The 20,755-nt window shown below is 56.4% G+C and overlaps 2 protein-coding genes across 2 annotated transcripts; both read right to left on the bottom strand.

The window, feature by feature from the left end:
* Window positions 1–1,097: 1,097 nt before the first annotated feature.
* Window positions 1,098–3,588, bottom strand: LOC120762947 (uncharacterized). The gene is made up of 2 exons (XM_058423515.1): window positions 3,562–3,588; window positions 1,098–3,441 (listed from the first exon to the last, which is right to left on the bottom strand). The coding sequence occupies exon 2, from the start codon at window positions 2,622–2,624 to the stop codon at window positions 1,122–1,124; it is 1,503 nt and encodes a 500-aa protein (XP_058279498.1). The 5' UTR covers window positions 2,625–3,441; window positions 3,562–3,588; the 3' UTR covers window positions 1,098–1,121.
* On the bottom strand, window positions 3,429–20,418 carry BAK1 (BCL2 antagonist/killer 1). The gene is made up of 6 exons (XM_040085885.2): window positions 20,284–20,418; window positions 16,870–16,966; window positions 10,198–10,333; window positions 9,985–10,128; window positions 6,437–6,617; window positions 3,429–5,306 (listed from the first exon to the last, which is right to left on the bottom strand). Exons 2-6 carry the CDS (start codon window positions 16,934–16,936, stop codon window positions 5,205–5,207), a joined length of 630 nt encoding a protein of 209 aa, XP_039941819.1. The 5' UTR covers window positions 16,937–16,966; window positions 20,284–20,418; the 3' UTR covers window positions 3,429–5,204.
* Window positions 20,419–20,755: the final 337 nt, after the last annotated feature.

The raw sequence follows: 20,755 nt of genomic DNA, 5'->3' as shown, positions 1-20,755 counted from the left end.
TCTCCCTCTCCATCCCCACATTCTCCCCTCTCCATCCTCACAATTCCCTTCTCCATCCCCACAAAAACTCCCCTCTTCCACCCCCACAACCTTCCCCTCTCCATCCCAAACCCCTTCCTTTTCCATCCTCATTATGACCCCTCTCCATCCCCAAAAATCTCCCCCTCTCCATCCCCATAAAATATCTTACATTTTACAAGTATTTTTAAAAAAAGAAGCTGCAGGGAAATTTAAAGATGCTTAGCAAACTCTAGTTCTGTTTAGCAAAAGAAAAAAAAAACAAAAAACCACACACCAGCTCGTTTTCAATTCATCCCAAACAACAGTTTTCCAAAAAGCCCTAAAACCCGCCACCCTAAAATCTACAAGCAGTAATCAAGACACACCCTAAAACAAACTAAACACAACTGCAGCAAGCCTTTCGGCTTTAGTAAAACAGTAAAATTTAAAAAACCACACACCATAAAGTCAAACATTTCACAAAAAAAAATTTCTAAGCAAAAAAAACCCACAAAATAGCTGCGAAGTTTGTAACGAAAGCAAAGAGAATTAAGTTAAAAGTTATAACAAAAAGTAGCAGTAAAAATTCCAAAATTAGAAAGCTGCCAACGTGCAGCAAAAACCAAAATAGCAAAGCTTTAGCTATAAAGCAAAAAGTACCAAAAAACAAAAAAATACTATCTTCAAAGTCAATAGCTCCTCCAAAGTATAAAGGAGAGGGGAACTTCCCCTCTCCAACCCCACATCCTCCCCTCTCCCATCCCCACAATTTCCCCTTTCCCATCCCCACAACCTCCCCTCTCCACCCCAAAATTCCCTCCCTCTCCATCCCCCCCAAAATCTCCCCTCTCCCTCTGCAGCTCAGAGATGCCACAAGAAGCTGCAGCAGCAGCAGATTTCTCTCCCTCTGAGCTCTCCACGCTGGAAAAAAAACAAAATAAATCCAAAGGAGACCTGGGATCCTGAAATTGAGGAGGCAGCTGAGGCTGGAGAGCTCGTGGAGCGAGGGGCAAAGCTCCTGGAAGCTTCTGGAAGCAAACCCTGCACACAGCCAAGTGAGTTTGCACTCCATGTACCGTTTTTATTTTGACATCGATACATATACATATATTTTAGATAATTTAAAAGCAGGATCTTTGTAAAAAACAAAGGGGTTTGGTTTGGGGTGTTTTTTTTGTTTTGTTTTGTTTTGTTTTATTTTTCAGGTCAAAGCCACCCCAGCGTGTCCAAAGGTGACCTGCAGCTCCCTCCTTCCCCAATTCCCTGCTCCTCCTGGGACGACCTGCGCATTTCCTCTCTTCTCCCCCAGGATAAACGAGGTTTGTGTCCTTGTCCCACCCTTCCAGAGCCATCCCAAAGTGTCCCTCGGTGCCCTGGCCCCTCTCGGAGCGCCGGGCAGCGGGAAAAGGGCAGGGAGGGAGCAGAGGGGACAGTGCCAGCGTGGGACAGCCAGGAACCCTTCGCACAGCCCTGGGCAGTGCCCAGCTGGGCACGGGGGGCTCAGGGGCTGCAGAGGCGGCTCTGACCCACAGAGAGCTGGGACAGGCTCGTCCAGCCACCAGGGAAGAGCTGGGAGAGGCTGGGATTAAAAACCGCCCCCAAATCGGCTCAGCTGGAGTAAAAAGAGGCTCAAAAGGTGTAAAAAATAGGCTGGAGAGGGGTAAGAACAGACTCGAGAGGAGTAAATAAGACTCCTTCGGGCTCTCACCCCTTTTCCATGCACCATCCCATCCTCCTGCATGAATTCCTCCTGCATGAATTCCTCCTGCATGAATTCCTCCTGCATGAATTCCTCCTGGATGAATTCTCCTGGATGAATTCTGAATGAATTCTCCTGGATGAATTCTCCTGGATGAATTCCTCCTGGATGAATTCTGAATGAATTCTCCTGGGTGAATTCCTCCTGCATGAATCCTCCGGCATGAATTCCTCCTGGATGAATTCCTCCTGCATGAATTCCTCCTGGATGAATTCCTCCTGCATGAATTCTCCTGGATGAATTCTGAATGAATTCTCCTGGATGAATTCTGAATGAATTCTCCTGCATGAATTCCTCCTGGATGATTTTTCCTGGGTGAATTCTGAATGAATTCTCCTGGATGAATTCTCCTGGGTGAATTCCTCCTGCATGAATTCTCCTGCATTAATTCCTCCTGGACGAATTTTCCTGGGTGAATTCTGAATGAATTCTCCTGGATGAATTCCTCCTGGATTAATTCTCCTGGGTGAATTCTGAATGAATTCTCCTGGATGAATTCTCCTGGGTGAATTCTCCTGGATGAATTCTGAATAAATTCTCCTGGGTGAATTCCTCCTGGATGAATTTTCCTGGGTGAATTCCTCCTGGATGAATTCTCCTGCATGAATTCCTCCTGGATGAATTTTCCTGGGTGAATTCTGAATGAATTCTCCTGGATGAATTCTCCTGGATGAATTCTCCTGGGTGAATTCCTCCTGCATGAATTCCTCCTGGATGAATTCTCCTGGGTGAATTCCTCCTGCCAGCCCTTCCACCAGCCCAGGAGTTCCCTGGCTCTCCGTGTCCTGAATTCCCCTCCTGGGCAGTCCCAGGAGATGCCCCCAGGCCCCTTTTCCTCCCCTGGTGTGGTTCTGGCTGTGGCCATGCAGGGCTGGGGCACAGTCCCAGTCTCACAGCTCCGATTCCAGCTTTTTTCCACCCAGGACTCGGTGTCAGGAAGGTTGGGAGAGCTGAGAGCAGAGGGAGGAGAGGCACTGACATCCTGAGAGCCTCCTCCCTCGGCAAATCCCCTGAGAAAAACGGATCAAATGGAATTTTTTCCTCTGTACAGCACCTATTGAAAAGTTCTCCCCTCTGTCCTGGGCTTTGCTATGGCTCAATCCTTTCCCATAAATCAGAAAAAAAAAAATCCTTTACGGCCTCACAGCTGCGAGGGGAAGCTTTAGCTGGGAAATGAGAACAAACGAGCACCAAAAGCTCTCCCTGATCCGTTGCAGTTCCAGGAGTGTGTCTGAAGTAGTGAATTAAAGCTGATGTGCTGATTTTTATTTTTTTTTTTTTTTTTCCCCCAAGGACTCTGAGAAGTCCTGCCGGACACACAACCCAGAGAACCCGACGATGATTTGTCAATCAAGGGGCTGATTAGGAGGAAAAAAAAAAAAAAATATAAAAGGGAAACAAGTACCGGTGGCTCGTATCCATTGTGGCCAAAAGGCTCCATCTGGTGGTGTTTGCACCCAAAAAAAGGAGCTGGGGAGGAGCGGGGGAAGCGCGGATCGTACTGGTTAAACTGGTTCAGGAAGGGCTTTAAAAAAGCGGGGGAAATCCCAAGCTGGGAGAAAGGGTGGCACGATGGGAACGGGAATTTGGCGTGGAGAAATGCACCTGTGCAAGGGGACAAAGCAGCCGAGGGGCTCAGGTGAGGCAGCAGGGCCACAAAACCTCAGGTGCGGCCACCAAACCTCAGGTGCGGCCACCAAACCTCAGGTGTGGCCACAAAACCTCGGGTGCGGCCACAAAACCTCAGTTGTGGCCACCAAACCTCAGCTGTGGCCACAAAACCTCAGCTGTGGCCACAAAACCTGAGCTGTGGCCACAAAACCTGAGCTGTGGCCACAAAACCTCAGGTGTGGCCACCAAACCTCAGCTGTGGCCACAAAACCTGAGCTGTGGCCACCAAACCTCAGCTGTGGCCACAAAACCTGAGCTGTGGCCACAAAACCTGAGCTGTGGCCACAAAACCTCAGCTGTGGCCACAAAACCTAAGCTGTGGCCATAAAACCTGAGCTGTGGCCACAAAACCTCAGCTGTGGCCACAAAACCTCAGCACGGCCAGGTTGTGCTGCCCCGCACGAGGCAAAAGCATCCGAGCAGGAGCGGGGATAATACAGCAAATATTTTAATGCTTTTCTCTTAAGCACAGCTCAGAGCATTCCCATCAGGGAGAAGGGATCCTGCAGGAACAGCCAGGAGCGAAACGACAAGCTCAGATATGGAAACGAGTTTTTTGTTCTGTTAAAAAAAAATGAGGCAGGGACAGGAGAAATGTGTTCAAAATTTCAGGCGGGGCAGCTGCAAGGGGAGAAGAGGGAGGGATCCTGCAGCTTGGGTAGGACAGGGAATTACAAGCTAGAGTTCCCTGGTTTGCAAAAATCGGGAAGGTTTGGGATGGGAGAGAGGAGCTTGCTCCCCTCCTCGCCCCAAAATCACCCAAACACCGGTCAGGAACGGAACCAGGACAAGTCCCTGCACGGAGCTGCTCCAGCTCCTGACAGCAGCTCCAGTGCCTCCCAGTAAGAGCCAGGGAGCCCAGCTGGTGGGCAGAGGAGGACAGGGCCACTGCCTGCCCGGGCACCCGCGGGTTTTTAGTGTTGGGGAAGCTGCTGGAGCTCCAGGCTGGGCAGGGAACACGGGCCAGGGCCCAGGCCAGGAGGGTTTCGGTGGAAAAGGGTCGGGATGTCCATGAAAAGGCCGGGAAAGGTTCAAATGCTGGGCTCGGGAGCTGGGATCCTGGGATCCCTGCTGGGATTCCCAACAGCTGGAGCAGCCAGGGCTGGGATCAACCACGGGGGGATGGAGCTGTCAAGAGATGGGGAGGGGGCTCTGCTCCTGCCCCAGGGGCACAGGACCCACCGCTGGCACACGCAGGCATTATCACACGGTGCCACTGGGGCATTGTCACACCCCTCTGCTGCTCCAGAGGAGCTGGGGCTCCCAGAGATGTCCCATCCCAGAGATGTCCTATCCCAGAGATGTCCCCTCAAAGCAATGTCCCATCCTAAAGATGTCCCATCCCAGAAATGTCCCATCCCAGAGATGTCCCATCCCAGAGATGTCCCATCCCAGAGATATCCCCTCAGAGCAATGTCCCATCCCAGAGATGTCCCATCCCAGAGATATCCCCTCAGAGCAATGTCCCATCCCAGAGATGTCCCCTCAAAGCAATGTCCCATCCCAAAGATGTCCCCTCAAAGCAATGTCCCATCCCAGAGATGTCCCATCCCAGGGATATCCCCTCCCAGCCACGCCCCCTCCTCAGCAGCTTTTTGAGGCATCAAACACAACAAAGCAGAGCCCCTCTCCCTCCCCAGTCCTCTCCTGGGGGTGCAGAGCCCCCAGACCGTGCAGCAGGAGGGTCCCAGCCCCGAGCCGCGCTCCCTCCGGGCGGTTCTGGGGCTGGCAGCAGAGGAGGGGCCGCTCAGCAGCCCCCCGGCGCCGCGCCCGCTCAGGAGGCGAAGAAGCGCCGCACCGCCAGGTGCCCCAGCACCACCACGGCTGCCACCAGCACGTACTTCACGTAAACATTGTCCAGGTCCAGCACGGCCCTCTGCCAGGGAGGGGACACGGTGGGGTCAGTCCTGGTAACGTCCTCGGCCCCCAAACCCCGGCCCCCAAACCCTGAGCCCCAAACACTGAACCCTCTGAGCCCCAAACCCTGAGCCCCAAACACTGAACCCTCTGAGCCCCAAACACTGAGCCCCAAACACTGAACCCTCTGAGCCCCAAACGCTGAGCCCCAAACACTGAACCCTCTGAGCCCCAAACGCTGAGCCCCAAACACTGAACCCTCTGAGCCCCAAACCCTGAGCCCCAAACACTGAATCCTCTGAGCCCCAAACACTGAACCTTCTGAGCCCCAAACCCTGAGCCCCAAACACTGAACCTTCTGAGCCCCAAACACTGAGCCCCAAACCCTGAGCCCCAAACACTGAATCCTCTGAGCCCCAAACCCTGAGCCCCAAACCCTGAGCCCCAAACACTGAACTTTCTGAGCCCTAAATCCTGAGCCCCAAACCCTGAGCCCCAAACACTGAGCCCCAAACACTGAACCTTCTGAGCCCCAAACACTGATGCCCCTGACTCCTCTGACCCCCAATCCCTGACTCTCCCAGCTCCCCTGGCCCCTCTGACCCCCAAACTATGCTCCCCTCACCCCAAACCTGCCCTCCTGACCCCAAGCCTGGCTCCCTTGCCCCCAAACCTGCCCCTTTGACCCCAAACCTGCCCCCCAACCCCCAAACCCTGACTCTCCAGCTCACCAAACCCTCACTCCCCTGACCCCCAAACCCTGCTCCCCTGCCCCCAAATCTGCCCCCTTGACCCCCAATCCCTGACTCCCAAACCCCCAAACGCTGACTCCTCTGATCCCCAATCCCTGACTCTCCCAGCTCCCTTGACTCCTCTGACCCCCAAATCTGCCCCACTGCTCCCAAACCATGCCCTCAACACCAAACCCTCCCCCCCTGACCCCCAAACCTGCCCCCCTGACCCCCAAACCATGCCCTCAACCCCAAACCCTCCCCCCCTGACCCCCAAACCATGCCCCCCTGCCCCTAAATCCACCCCCTCTGTCCCCCCAAACCATGCCCCCAACCCCAAACCATACCCCCTCACCCCCAAACCCTGCCCCCAACCCCAAACCGTGCCCGGCTGCCCCCCGAGCTGCCCGCAGCTCACCCATCCTCCCTGCTGGGCGATCCACTGGGCGATGTGGTTGTGCAGCATGAAGTCCCCGAGGTAGCGGGCGATGCGGCGCAGGAAGCTGCCCACGCCGCTCTCCCACACGTGCATGGCCATGCGGTAGCCGAAGGCCAGCAGCGCGATCACCCGGCCCCAGTTGATGCCGCTCTCGAAAAGGCTGCAACAAAACCCGGGCGGATCCCTGAATCCCTGCCCGGAGCTGCCCGTGCCGGGGGAGCTCCAGCAGTGGGGTGAAGATTGAGGAAATGGCCTCAGATTGTATCAGGAAAAGCTTTGGTTGGATATTATGGATATTTTTTCTTTATTTTTTTTTTTTTTTTCCCCTCTGGAAGGGTTGTCCAGGTCTGGCAAAGCAGCCCGGGTTGGGGGATCGGGAGCGATGTGATCAGGATTGAGGAAACAGCCCCAAGTTGTAGCAGGAAAAGTTAAGTTTCATTATTTGGGGAAATCTTTTCACTGGGAGTGTTGTCCAGCCCAGGGGATCTCGAGCAGCATGATCCAGACACGAGGAAACAATCCCAAGCTGTAGCAGGAAATGTTTAGTTTGGATATTTGGGAAAATCTTTTCACTGGGAGGGTTGTCCAGCCCAGGGGATCCTGAGTGTGGTCAGGACAAGAGGAAACGACCCCAAGTTGTAGCAGGAAACATTTAGCTCGGAGATTTGGGAAAATCTTTTCACTAGAAGGGTTAATTTACCTGAGTGTGACAAGGGGAGGGATGGGGTTAATTTAATTTTCCTGAGTGTGACAAGGACAGGGACGGGAGTTAATTTACCTGAGTGTAACTAGGATAGGGGTTAGTTTAATTTACCTGAGTGTAACTAGGATAAGGGTTAGTTTAATTTACCTGAGTGTGACAAGGGTTAATTTACCTGAGTGTGACAAGGGTTAATTTACCTGAGTGCAACAGGGACAGGGACAGGGGTTAATTTAATTTACCTGAGTGTGACAGGGACAGGGGTTAATTTAATTTACCTGAGTGTGACAAGGGTTAATTTACCTGAGTGTGACAGGGACAGGGGTTAATTTAATTTACCTGAGTGGGACAGGGACAGGGGTTAATTTACCTGCTTGTGTTGCCGCCTCAGCCAGCGCGGCTTCCCGGACAGGGGAGCAGGAAAAGGACAGAAAGGAAGGAGTTAGACACAAACACTGGAGTAAAGAAGGAATTGGACACAAATGCTGAGCAGAGGGCACAGGGACAGGGGCTGTCACAGCCAGAGGTGTTTGGAGAGGTGACAGGAGCCCAGAGACCCGTCCTGCCTGTGCCACGGGGCAGCCTGACCTGCGAGAACACTTCCCCTGCACACAGAACCCCTCCATGCCTCCTCAATCCGTGCTTCCTTGGGAAGTGTTCCAGGTTTGTGCCCTCACCCCTCACCTGTTGCAGTGCTTTGGGTGGCTGTCACCTGCACGAGGCTCTGTGTGTCACCTGCAGGCTCTGTGTGTCACCTGCACAAAGCTCTGTGTGTCACCTGCACAAAGCTCTGTGTGTCACCTGCACAAGGCTCTGTGTGTCACCTGCACAAGGCTCTGTGTGTCACCTGCACGAAGCTCTGTGTGTCACCTGCACGAGGCTCTGTGTGTCACCTGCACGAGGCTCTGTGTGTCACCTGCAGGCTCTGTGTGTCACCTGCACGAGGCTCTGTGTGTCACCTGCACGAAGCTCTGTGTGTCACCTGCACGAGGCTCTGTGTGTCACCTGCACAAGGCTCTGTGTGTCACCTGCACGAGGCTCTGTGTGTCACCTGCACAAGGCTCTGTGTGTCACCTGCACGAGGCTCTGTGTGTCACCTGCACAAGGCTCTGTGTGTCACCTGCAGGCTCTGTGTGTCACCTGCACGAGGCTCTGTGTGTCACCTGCAGGATCCGTGTGTCACCTGCACGAAGCTCTGTGTGTCACCTGCACAAGGCTCTGTGTGTCACCTGCAGGCTTTGTGTGTCACCTGCACGAGGCTCTGTGTGTCACCTGCAGGATCCGTGTGTCACCTGCACGAAGCTCTGTGTGTCACCTGCAGGCTCTGTGTGTCACCTGCAGGATCCGTGTGTCACCTGCAGGCTCTGTGTGTCACCTGCACAAAGCTCTGTGTGTCACCTGCAGGCTCTGTGTGTCACCTGCACGAAGCTCTGTGTGTCACCTGCAGGATCCGTGTGTCACCTGCAGGCTCTGTGTGTCACCTGCAGGCTCTGTGTGTCACCTGCACGAAGCTCTGTGTGTCACCTGCACGAGGCTCTGTGTGTCACCTGCACGAAGCTCTGTGTGTCACCTGCAGGCTCTGTGTGTCACCTGCATGAGGCTCTGTGTGTCACCTGCACGAAGCTCTGTGTGTCACCTGCATGCTCTGTGTGTCACCTGCACGAAGCTCTGTGTGTCACCTGCAGGATCCGTGTGTCACCTGCATGCTCTGTGTGTCACCTGCACGAAGCTCTGTGTGTCACCTGCAGGATCCGTGTGTCACCTGCAGGATCCGTGTGTCACCTGCACGAAGCTCTGTGTGTCACCTGCACGAGGCTCTGTGTGTCACCTGCAGGCTTTGTGTGTCACCTGCAGGCTCTGTGTGTCACCTGCACAAGGCTCTGTGTATCACCTGCATGCTCTGTGTGTCACCTGCAGGATCCGTGTGTCACCTGCACGAAGCTCTGTGTGTCACCTGCACGAGGCTCTGTGTGTCACCTGCAGGCTTTGTGTGTCACCTGCAGGCTCTGTGTGTCACCTGCACAAGGCTCTGTGTATCACCTGCATGCTCTGTGTGTCACCTGCAGGATCCGTGTGTCACCTGCAGGATCCGTGTGTCACCTGCAGGCTCTGGGTGTCACCTGCACGAAGCTCTGTGTATCACCTGCATGCTCTGTGTGTCACCTGCAGGATCCGTGTGTCACCTGCACAAAGCTCTGTGTGTCACCTGCAGGCTCTGTGTGTCACCTGCATGCTCTGTGTGTCACCTGCACAAGGCTCTGTGTGTCACCTGCAGGCTCTGTGTGTCACCTGCAGGCTCTGTGTGTCACCTGCAGGCTCTGCCATCCCGAGGTGTCCATGTGGACCAGGTTGGGTGGGGACTCTGAGCCACCTGGTCTCACGGGTGGCACCCTGCCCATGGCAGGGGTTGGAATGAGATGATCTTCAAGGTCCCTCCCGACCCAACCATTCCACAATTCCATGGTTTCTGCGACCATCCCATCTCCAGACGTGGAGTTGGGGTTGTTCCTTGGGATGTCCCAGGCTGGAGCAGGGGCAGAGCTGGGACAGGGACATCCCCTGACAGACCCCAGCCAGTCGGGCAAGGACTGGGATGCCTGGGAGGGGACAGTGATACGAGCAGTGCGCAGGGGGAGGAGCAGACAGGCAGAAAACACAGGAATCATCCCGGGAAGCTCGCTGGGAGCTCGGCCAGGACTGGAAGGTGAAGCTTGAACAGACAGAGTGTGGGTTTAACCTCAGCACTGACCACACCTGACCTCCCCTCCCTTTCCCCTCTCCTGCAGGGAAAGCCCCCAGCCCACGCCAGGAGCTCCTGAGGCTTTACCTGGAGGCGATTTTGGTGAAGTGCTCGTAGGCGTTTTCGGGGGTGAGCTTCAGGGACTGCAGCATGGCGTGGAACTCGCCGTCGTAGCGCCTGTAGATGTCATCCCCGATGATGGCCAAGCGCCGCCCCACCAGGCTCTCGGTGCTGCCAAAGCGAGCGGGGAGTCAGGCCAGGCTCTGGAGCACGGGGTGAGGGGTAGGAGCAGGGATTTACCTCCCCATGTCCTGCTGGATTTGCTCGATCTCCGGGTCCTGCGGCACCTCTGCCCCTCGCTCCTCGCGCTCCTGCTGGTAGCAGTAGAATGCGAAACCCCGGAACACCTCCTCGGCCTCCTCCGCCACGCGGCCCTCTGGAGAGGCAGGAGGGACAACGCTCAAGGCACAGCCTCCCCTCCCTCCCTTCTCAAACTTGGAAGGGGCCCTTCCCTCATCTTCACCCTGAGCTCGCGCCGTTCGTGTTAACGCTGGCCTTTCGCGGCAATCCCCAAAAATCCGACACAACCGAGTGCTCAGAGAATTCATTTTGAATCCGGTCACGTTCCTGAGGGCACAGCCCCCTTCGGAATCCACTCTAGGCAAGAGGCAGCCCCAGGACTGGCACAACACGTGCCAGATGTTGGAGTGCTTGGCAGCTCTCCCCCGTCTCCACCAGGACATTGCCCAACGCAGTTTGGGCGTCTCAGATCCAAACTGGAACTGGGGGCAAAGCTCAGCCCGGTTCTGCCCAGCAGCCCCCAGCCTTTCCTGTGTCACGGTGAGGAAAAAATTGGTCATTTTAGGGGAATTCCTTCTGGATCCAGCCACATCCCCGGTGTCATGTGCGGGCACTGCCACCTCTGCAGGGGCTGCTGCTGGAGCAGAAGGGAGAGGAGGTTCTGGAAGAGTCCCAGAGAGGGAACTCCCCACCTGTGACAGCAGGGAAACAGCCAGGATGGGTCTGAACGGCTGCTCCAGCACATCCAGGTGGGAGAAATCCTAAAATCCTAAAATCCACCCTCTGGGAACAGTGAGCTGGGCAGGCTGGGGCTCCTTCCTTGGCTCTCATCAACAAGCAGAGCTCGGCACTCCAGGAATTCCGGGTCCAGAGGGGGGAATGTGCCTGTCTGTGACAACTCCAGACCCACACACACGTCCCTACACCCTTACAACCAGCTCCAGACCCACACAGATGTCCCTGCACCCTCACAGCCTTCTCCAGACCCACACACATGTCCCTACGTCCACAGAGCCATCTCCAGACCCTCAACCTTCTCCAGACCAAAACGGGGCCCTGTCCCCACTCAACCTTCTCCAGACCCACACAGGTGTCTCTACACCCGCAGAACCTTCTCCAGACCCACACAGGTGTCTCTACACCCGCAGAACCTTCTCCAGACCCACACAGGTGTCTCTACACCCGCAGAACCTTCTCCAGACCTACACGTGTGTCCTTGCCCCCCACACAATCCTCTCCAGACCTACACAAATGTCTCTGTTCCCACATAACCTTCTCCAGACCCACACATATCCCCACAAAATGCTCTCCAGACCCACACACGTGTCCTTGTCCCCACAGAACCCTCTCCAGCCCCACACAGGTGTCCCTGTCCCCACACTGCTCAGGGACACACGACCAGGACCAGCCCCCCTGCAGCAGGGAGCCCCCAGAGAGGCGTTTCAGCCCCACGGTGACTGATCCCTCACCACACACATTCCATGGCTCCAGGGAAAGTCTCGGCTTTGCCACGGGATGTCCTGGATTAGAGCTCGGTTTCAGCAGCTCCAGAAGCGCCTGGAGAGGGACAGTGGCTCCCACAGCCCCACTGAGTGACCCCACGGGGAGCGGGAACACCGTTCTTCACAGGGTTCTGTCCCAAGATAGAAGTTTGTTTGGGACAGGAGTGGTGGGGCAGGATCAGAGCGCTCAGCTCCTTTCACAGAGCACCCAGACACTGCCCAGGCACAGCAGGTCCCAGGGCAGGGGCAGGAGTGGGGGATCCTGCAGGACTGTGGGTTTGGGGGATCGCTCTGTCCTTGGGGGACGGACAGCACCTCCAGCAGCAGCTCCACGGCAGCCAAACCCTGTCCCACCACCCCATAAACCCAGACTGGCCACGCTGCCCTCCAGAATCTGCATTTCCAACCTGAGAACCTCCTGCCCAGGGCTGGGAAGTGTGGGAACAGCTGTGCTGGCAGAGCTGCCCCACAAACCCCATCCCCAAAGCCCAAACCACAGCAAATCCTCCTGGCAGGGTTTTCCAGCCGGTCCCATCTCCCTGTCCCGGATGGAGCTGCCGTGCTCAGGCTACACCAGAGGAACTGAAGGGAAAGGACAGCTCCCGTCCCCGTTTCCAGGGGTTGGGTTTTGTTTTCACACACGGGTTTGTTTGGTGACAAACAAATCCTTCACTTGGGAACCGGGAATCCGTGACTCCCCAGCCAGAAAACGAAACCAACTGAGTCAGAGTTTCAGGGAGAGGAGGGCAAACACTCGGCCAGGTAGAAGAGGAAGTCTCTTCACCAAAATAATCCCTGGGTTTGGCTACCCCAGGAGTTATTTTTAGTAACACCAGGACAGGAGGATCCCCTTCCCACAGGTGCTGCCCCCAGCACACACCGGGATCGTCTTGGGATCTCTCCCACTCAAGGGATCGGGATCAGGCTTTGCCTGGTGGATTCCCAGCGCCAGCAGTGCCCAGGGGAGCTTTGGAGCTGCTCAGGGATCTCGGGAAGGAAGGAACTGCTCCATGTCTGCTCCATGTCTGCTCCCTCCATCATCCCCAGCTCACTCCACATTGGGATCCACACCCTGGATCCACTGCCCCGACCCAGAGAGCCTCAGACACTCAGCGCTTGCATTTCTGGGTGAGATCCTTCATTTCACACTGCTCCCATCTCCCGGGAGCTGCTGTGCTGCGTGAAAAACTGGCAGCTCTGGCCAAAAATCTGCACCAGCCCCAGACAACCACTCCAGGCAGTGACAGGGTGTAGTGGGTTTCGTGCTGGCCAAATGCCACTGCGCCTACTAGAATTATTTACTCATTTTCTGCTGCGAGATAAGGTTTAGGAGGAGAGCAAAGCAGGCTCAAAAGAAAAGTTTATTAACCGAACTAAAAGAATAATAAGAATCAGAATAAACCCTTCAGAATACTTCTCCTGCCCCCACACCCTCTTTTCTTTCCCACTGACAACGTAAAGAGACAAAACTTGGGACTTTCAGGCAGTTTACCACCTCTAGACTAGTCTTTCTTCAGTTCTCTTAGGGAGAGGAGTCTCTCCTGCTATGCCGTGGAGACTTCTCCACAAGGAACAGTTCTCTCATGGCTCCAATGTCACAGGCAATCAGCTGCCCAGGAGATGGAAATCTGTTCACCATGTGAAAATCCCTGCCCTCGACTTACAGCTTCCCCCACAGTTGTTCTCCAAAGCTCCACCTTTGGCTAATGGGGTACACTTTTAAGGGTGAGCTGTTCAAAAGTAAGGGTTCTCTTCATCTATCTCTGAGATCATCTTCATCTCTGGGAACAGAAGTCTTCTTCTTTCCTTGGGGGAAAGGGTCTTCACCACTCTTACCTCTCTCTGTTCAAGTTTCTCATTTGGAACACAGCTACTTCAACATCTGCTCTGCTTTGGCATGAGTGCCTTTGCTCACGTCTACAGTCTGAATTCTCCATCCCTCCCTACTGTCCATGGATTAAAGGCATATTTCAGAGCATCACAGTCCATCACCATGGCCTCACAAAAGAATTTCAGCCCAAGACTAAGGCATCTCCTCATTCTCCTCCCATCTGGGATTCGACTCCTTCTTTCCTGACCTTGGTGTCTTCATGCTGTCCTCTATGTGTCTATCTCCTCCTCTATGTGTTTTCACTCTGTCCTCTTCCCTCACTCGAGAGAGGACTGAGGTCTGCAAGTCTCCTCTGTGCAGTAAAAGCATTAATATCTCACCCAGGCCCGTGGATGATGGTGTGATCCCTGCTGGGCGGCCGCCAGAGTCAGTGGAGATATCTTCAGTGGAGTTGGGGAATGTGGTGGGGAGGAAGTGACCGGGATCTCAGCAGCCAGGCTAGAATTCAGCAGCAGCTGATGGCCTCCTCTGCTCCTGGCCAGGTACACCATGGGCTGATGGTCTCCTCTGCCCTTGCCCAGCCACACCACAGGCTGATGGCCTCCTCTGCTCCTGGCCGGGTACACCACGGGCTGATGGCCTCCTCTGCCACTGGCCAGTTACACTGTGTGCTGATGGTCTCCCCTGCCCCTGGCCAGGTACACCATGGCCCGATGGCCTCCTCTGCTCCTGGCCAGCCACACCACGTGCTGATGGCCTCCTCTGCCCTTGCCCAGCCACACCATGGCCCGATGGACTCCTCTGCCCCTGCCCAGCCACACTGTGTGCTGATGGTCTCCCCTGCCCCTGGCCAGGTACACCATGGGCTGATGACCTCCTCTGCCCTTGCCCAGCCACACCACGGGCCGATGGCCTCCCCTGCCCAGCGATTGCTGGTGGAACTCAGCAGCAGCAGGAAACATCCCGGCAGAGTCTCAGCAGCCCCTGCCACAGCCCAGCCCGGCCTGGAGCTGCCCCCGGGGCCTGGCAGACCCCGACTCGGCCCGGGCAGGGCTCAGTGTCAGCGAGATGTTAAACACCCACGGCCTGGCCCTGCCTCGGCCAGGCCCTGCAGCCTCCTCCTCCTCCCCACGGGGGGAAAACTTCTCTGTTCAAGAGCCAGCAGCAGGAGAGAGCTTCGCAGGGTTTGTTTGTTCCCACGTGTGTTCTCACAGAGGCGTATTCCGCCTCCTCAGTGGTTTAACAGCGCGGCAGTTCTCAGAGCGAGCCGGCTTTTGGCCTTGCCAGGCACAGAGGAAGTTGCTAGCGGCTCCTCACAGAGAATCACTTCCGTAACTGATGGACTCTTTAACTAAAAGCCAAGCTGTGTTAAACCACGACACGGGGACTGGTGAAAAGCCTGGCTCCATCCCTTGGAGCCCAGGAGACAGGGATCAGAGGGAGATTCCAGCCTGGAAACAGAAGACAGCCCCGGGAAGCAGCCTCAGGGGATTTCTACCCCCAGGGGAGAAATCCAGCTCCACTTCACTGCAGCTGCAATTTGAGTGCAGGGTGAGCAGCTGGGTTTGATCCCAGCAAGTTGGGCAGCCCCTGGTGGCTCCTGATATCCGTTAAGAGCGATTCCATGAAGGTGATCTGGGTGACCACTGCACTGTGCTGGTGTGATCCTGCTGGAGAGCAGAGCTTCCAGACAGGGGGATGGAAACCTGCCACCTCCGAGGGATCAGCACAGCACAAAACCTTCTCCTCTCTCTGCTCTTTAGGAGCAGCACCTTCCCACCCTGAGGAGGAGCAGCGACCCAAAGTGCCTCCCTGCAGAGCTGAGGGGCAGCCTGGGCAGTGAGACAGGAACTCGTCCCTCAAAAAAGGAGATTTTTCTGCTCCAGGTCCTGAACTGGGCTCAGGAAAGCTGCTGTAATTCTGGTGTTTATGGGCAGAGGTGTTCCTGTTCCACCACCCACTGCCACGAGGAGGAAGCTCCTGCTTCCATCCACAGCGCCCTAAAACCACCAGGAGAGGAAAGTGCCCTGCAGCCTTGGCACAAACAGCAGCGCCTCGGCCGTGCCTAAGCCAAGAGCACAAGGGCTCACAACGATGCCCAAGCAAATCCCTGAGCAGGAGAGAAATCTCTGCTGCATCCAAAGGCAAACACGCAGAGCCCCAAATGAAATCCAGGCTCAGTCCCTGCGACACAGCCTCTTTCCACCCCTCAATCCCACAGTGGAAGCATCACATCCCTGCTCCCACTGGGGCCCAGGAGGCTTCTGCCACCTCCAAATTCCAGAGGTGGAATTCCTCCTGACTCCCCCTGAGTTTTGGGAAGCAGAGGAACGCTGGGACTGCCAGTAAGTGTCAAAGAGAAGAGGAATTGGAACATGCTCAAAGTTCAGGGCCTGATTTCTTACCGATTTTCACATCAGCGTCTCGCTGGCCTCAACAGGAAATCAGCAAACTGCTGCTCCTGTTTGTGGATTTTTGTACCTCCTGGACTCTGGTGTGGCAAGGACAGGGTATTTCCCTTCCAGTGCAACCACAGGGTCTGGCACTGAGAGAGGGAGAGGAGCCCAGGCAGTACCAGAGCAGGAATCCCACTGCCAGGGCAGTGCCAGCGCCCTGAGCTGGGCTGAGCTCCGCTGCGCTCACCCCGAGCAGCTCCCAGCCCGGGTGTTGACAGAGCTGACTCAGCTGATTTACCCTCACCTGCCCAGCAGCACCAGCAGTCACTGTGCCCCACGTTTCACCCTGCTGGGATGAGCTGGGAGCTGAGGGTTTTTCCTGCCGGCCTCACCGCCAGTTTCACCCATTAAGGGCAGGGCAGGGCTGGGCTCACAGGGGGACAGTGACCCAGCTCGTCACCACTGCCCTGCCAGCGCACTCGGGACCTGGTGTCACCCCAAGGCCACCCACACTGCCTCAGATCTGTGTTCTCCTCTGTGATTTAAACCCCAAACGCCTCCCGCTCTCTCAGGGAAGGACATACACACCAGGCAGCTCCCAGCGCTTTGCTCTCTCCGTGCCTTCCAATCCCACCTTGCTGCCCACCCAATGCCAAGCACACGATCCTTGATTATTCTGGATGGAAAAGAACCTTAAAGCACACCCTGTTCCACCCAGGGACATCTCCCCCTAGACCAGGATGCTCCAAGCCCCTGGCATCTCCCAAAACTGGGCACCTCCCAGTTCAATTCAGCTCATTACAGAGCTGATCTGTCATCCCAGCCTTGCAGAAAGCCCTGGAGACAGGAAATCCCATCTTGCCGAAGGAACACAGCAGGGGAACGAATAAAAAAATAAAGGTTTGAGGCTGCTCCCTCCCCTGAGCACCCCAGAACCTTTTACCTGAGCTGCACATGCTCCCCCGGCGTTCCAGTGCCTGCGGAGGCTCCTCCTCGCTCCCTGAGGCCATTGCAGAGCGGTTTGGGAATGGCAGCTTCACCTGGAAGGGTGATGGAGACAGAGAGTGACCGGGGCCCCGTGGTCCCTCACCTGAGGAATTCCCTCTGGAGGAGCCAACTCCTCAAAGCTGATTTTACCTCTGCCAGACCTGGCTCTTCCCTTCCTAGCACTCATTCTGTACCACGGGAAAGTTCTGGGTTCTGGGTCCACTCCTGCCTCACAGCTGAGTTACCTAATACTTAATACAGTCTACTAGAATTCCTTCCTATTTTTGGCAGAGCTGTGGCATGCACCAGGCTCTTTCTCAGCCGAGATGACAGAACATCTGGGACAGAACAACTTCCACAACTGGGAAAAAGCTGGAAAAATTCCAAAAGTCTGCGACTCCCCAGCAGCAACCACTGCCAGGACATGTTCATGAGATGAGCCCCGATTTCCTCCAGGACTCCAATTTCCTCTAATTCCCCTCTAATTCTAATGTTCTTTACATTTCCCCTCTCAGAAAATAAGAAAATTAAATGCGAACTAAACACAAAGCTCATCTTTTCCCTGAAGTTCACAGGGAAATAAAAACTCAGTAGTTCAGGGCTCATCAGAGCCCTGAATTAATTAATTCATGCAATCAGTTAATGATTTACATGAACCCTCATGTAAATCCATCAGCCTGGGCTGTGACGATGGGGTTCAAGGTCATGGCATCTTACTGGAGATTGTCCAGAAGGAAAAACAAATGTGAGGTAAGAATGTGAGGTCCCTGTTCTCCGTGGGACGGGGCTGCAGGGGTGGAAGCAGCTCTGCCTGGCTGAGGAAACCACGAGCTCCTGGCACAGCTGCACTCAGGGCCCTGAGCCTGGTGAGCAGGATGGAAATGCTGGGTTTTTCCTACACTCTGAGGATGGGAGGACAGGATTTCCCCCTTCCTCCCCAAACTCAAACATCCCCATGCAAGGAAGAGCTGAGAACGCAGTGAGGATCACGGGCTGGGACCAGGGGTGCAGCTCTGGGGAGAGCTGCCAGCCACTCACCCACATCAGCCCCAGAGCTGCCTCTCCTGGCTCCCAGGACCACAGAATTCCCTGCCCTGGGGTGCTGCAGATCCCTTGGATGGTGTCCATCCTCTGGGATGGTGTCCATCCCCTGGGATGGTGTCCATCTCCTGGGATGGTGTCCATCCTCTGGGATGGTGTCCATGCTCTGGGATAGTGTCCATCTCCTGGGATGGTGTCCATCCTCTGGGATGGTGTCCATCCTCTGGGATGGTGTCCATCTCCTGGGATAGCATCCATCTCCTGGGATGGTGTCCATCCTCTGGGATGGTGTCCATCCCCTGGGATGGTGTCCATCCTCTGGGATGGTGTCCATCCTCTGGGATGTTGTCCATCCCTGGCATGGGGTCCATTCCTGGCACGGTGTCCATTCCTGGCACGGTGTCCATCTCCTCCTCCACTGAGGAGCCTCCTGTGCTTCATCCCCCACAGTCAGAGCTGTTTCCAGGCTGGGAGCAGCTCCCTGGAGCTGTGGGAACCAGGAGCAGAGGGAATTTCCTCTGTACCCCGCAGTGGCACTGCTCAGGTGGCACAGGGTGCTGGGCAGGGTGTGGGTGCACCCAGCAAAGCGCTCAGGAGCCTCTGGAGCTTTTCCAGCTCGGCCTGTGGCCACCCAGCACTGCCCAGGGAAAACAGGGACTTTTCCTGCCTGGAATGAGTGACGGCTGTGAGGAGTGAGGACTTCCTGGAGCGCGGGCTGCCTGTGCAGCACAGGATCCGGTTGACTCATGATTTCAATTTACTTTTCATTCTGAAGCCGCTGCAGGAACTTTTGTTTTCAGTTTCCTTCTGGGCCCTGGCAGCGCTGTGCTCCCTGTGACGCGGGGCGCTGCAGCCCTGTCACCGCTGTGCCCAGCCACTGCCGGCCCCAAATGCCCGTGTGGACTCCCAAAAGAGTTCACTGCCCGTCTCTGGGGGGTCAGAGTGCCTCACACCATCCTCTCCAGGTTCCAGAGCTCCTCCTGCTTCCCAGCTTCCCTTTGTTACAAGAAAACCGTGCTGGAGAACAGGAAGGGGAGTGAGAGAAGGGATGACAGCCAAACACTCAGTGACAGCCCGGGGCTGCAGGAAATGAAAACACTCCGAGATTTGAGTCAGGGCTCAAGGGAGGGTGTCAGGGTCCCATCCACCCCATGATGCAGGAGGCTGGAAGGGGTCAGAAGCAGCAGCCAGAACTCTGGATGTGGTTTAGTGCAGCTCCAAGGTGGCACAGAGTTCTTGTCCTCGTGGAGGAGCAGCCGCCACGCCAAGAACGAACCTTCCTGGAGCCCCCCAGCCCTCCCCAATAAAACAAAGGCCTTTGCCCCAACTGCTCCTCATTTCCCCCTCGTCTCAGACCCATTTCCTGGGTGTCTTTAAGTCGCACTCATCACTTCTCCCAGCTTTTCTCCAAAGCAAAGTTCCTGAGCCCTGGGTTCAGAGGAGATGATGGGAGAGGGAAGCAGATCCATGAGGATCCACAGGAGCAGCTGCAATCCCTACATCCAAACCCATGAGCTCTGGACTCAACCCCTGACGTGTCATGAACGCCAGGAAATCTAAGGAACATCCCCTGGGACGAGCTTTTGGCACCTCTGCTGCGTGGCAGTGATTCCGTGAGGCAGCGATCCCAGCCGGGACAGAGATCCCGCAGGATCCCTGATCCCATCCCCGCGCGGCCAGCGGAGCCAGGGCCGCTCCTCCCCTGCCCCAGGGCAGCAAAATGAGGAGTTTGCCCAGTTCGGGGTTTGCCCAGCTCGGGGTTTGCCCACCCAGCCCGGCCCCGGGGTGGACAGGGGACCCGCAGCATCCACGCAGCCAAGGTCCCAAAGCCGTGCCCGTGGTGCCCGGCGGGCACAGCACAGCCACGCGTGCCACGCCCGTGTGCAGCTCCCAGCCCGGGCGTGGTGGGACGGGTGTCACCTGTTCCCCAGCGGGGACAGCTCTGCCCACCGATGTCCCCTGCCCCGAGCCCTTCGGGCCCCGCCGCGGGGTAAAAAACCAAAAACCCGACTGGAGAAAATACGGTTAAACGAGGGGAAATTCCCTTGTTGGGGCAAGAAAATTCCGTCTTTGGAGCAGTGACCTCCAGCCCCGAGCCGGGGGTTTGCCGCACCCACCGCGGCCTCTGAAGGAACCAACTTGTCCTTGTCACCCTTCCCGCACCCCCGGAGCCCCCGCACCCCGCGGCTGCCGGTGCATCCCAGCCCATCCCAGCCCATCCCAGCCCATCCCAGCCCAACCCCAGCCCCGGCCGAGCCCGGAGAACACGGCTAACCCATCCCCGGGGGAGTTTGGGGAGGGGGAAACCGAGATTGTCCTCCGCACTCACCGCGTCCCGGAGCAAGGGGTCGGGATATCCCGGGAGCTACCGCATCCCTGCCGGGATCCGCTCCACCCCTCCGGCCACTCCCTTCCGTCCTTGCCGCCGGAGCGCGGCACGGCCGAAGGAAGCACGCGAGGCCGGGGAGGAGGAGAGAAGAGTGAAAAATAGATCCGACAGAAACCCAACCCCGCTGACCATAGATAGAGGCGGAGCCGCGCAGGACTCAGCTCCCTCTAGAGGCACCAACCCCGGCGCGGGGCAGCGCCGAGCTCCGGGAGATATTTTGGGGGGGTTCCGAGGGCCCCTCGGGAGGTTCGGGGGAAGCTGAAGCATCTCCCGAGCCCGGGGCGCTGCGCGGTTCGGGGGGTGCTGGGTGCGGGGTTGGCACCGTGCCACTCCCGCACCCTCCCTTGCCGGGGATCTTCGGCTCCTCCCTGGCTTCTCCTGCGGTTTTGGGAGCTTTTCTTTAGGGCTGCAC

Source organism: Hirundo rustica, chromosome 24 (genome assembly GCF_015227805.2).
Source record: "Hirundo rustica isolate bHirRus1 chromosome 24, bHirRus1.pri.v3, whole genome shotgun sequence".
NCBI classification, from domain to species: Eukaryota; Metazoa; Chordata; class Aves; order Passeriformes; family Hirundinidae; genus Hirundo; species Hirundo rustica.
Note: the sequence above shows the minus strand (reverse complement) of the source record. Positions and strands in the feature narration are given on the sequence as shown.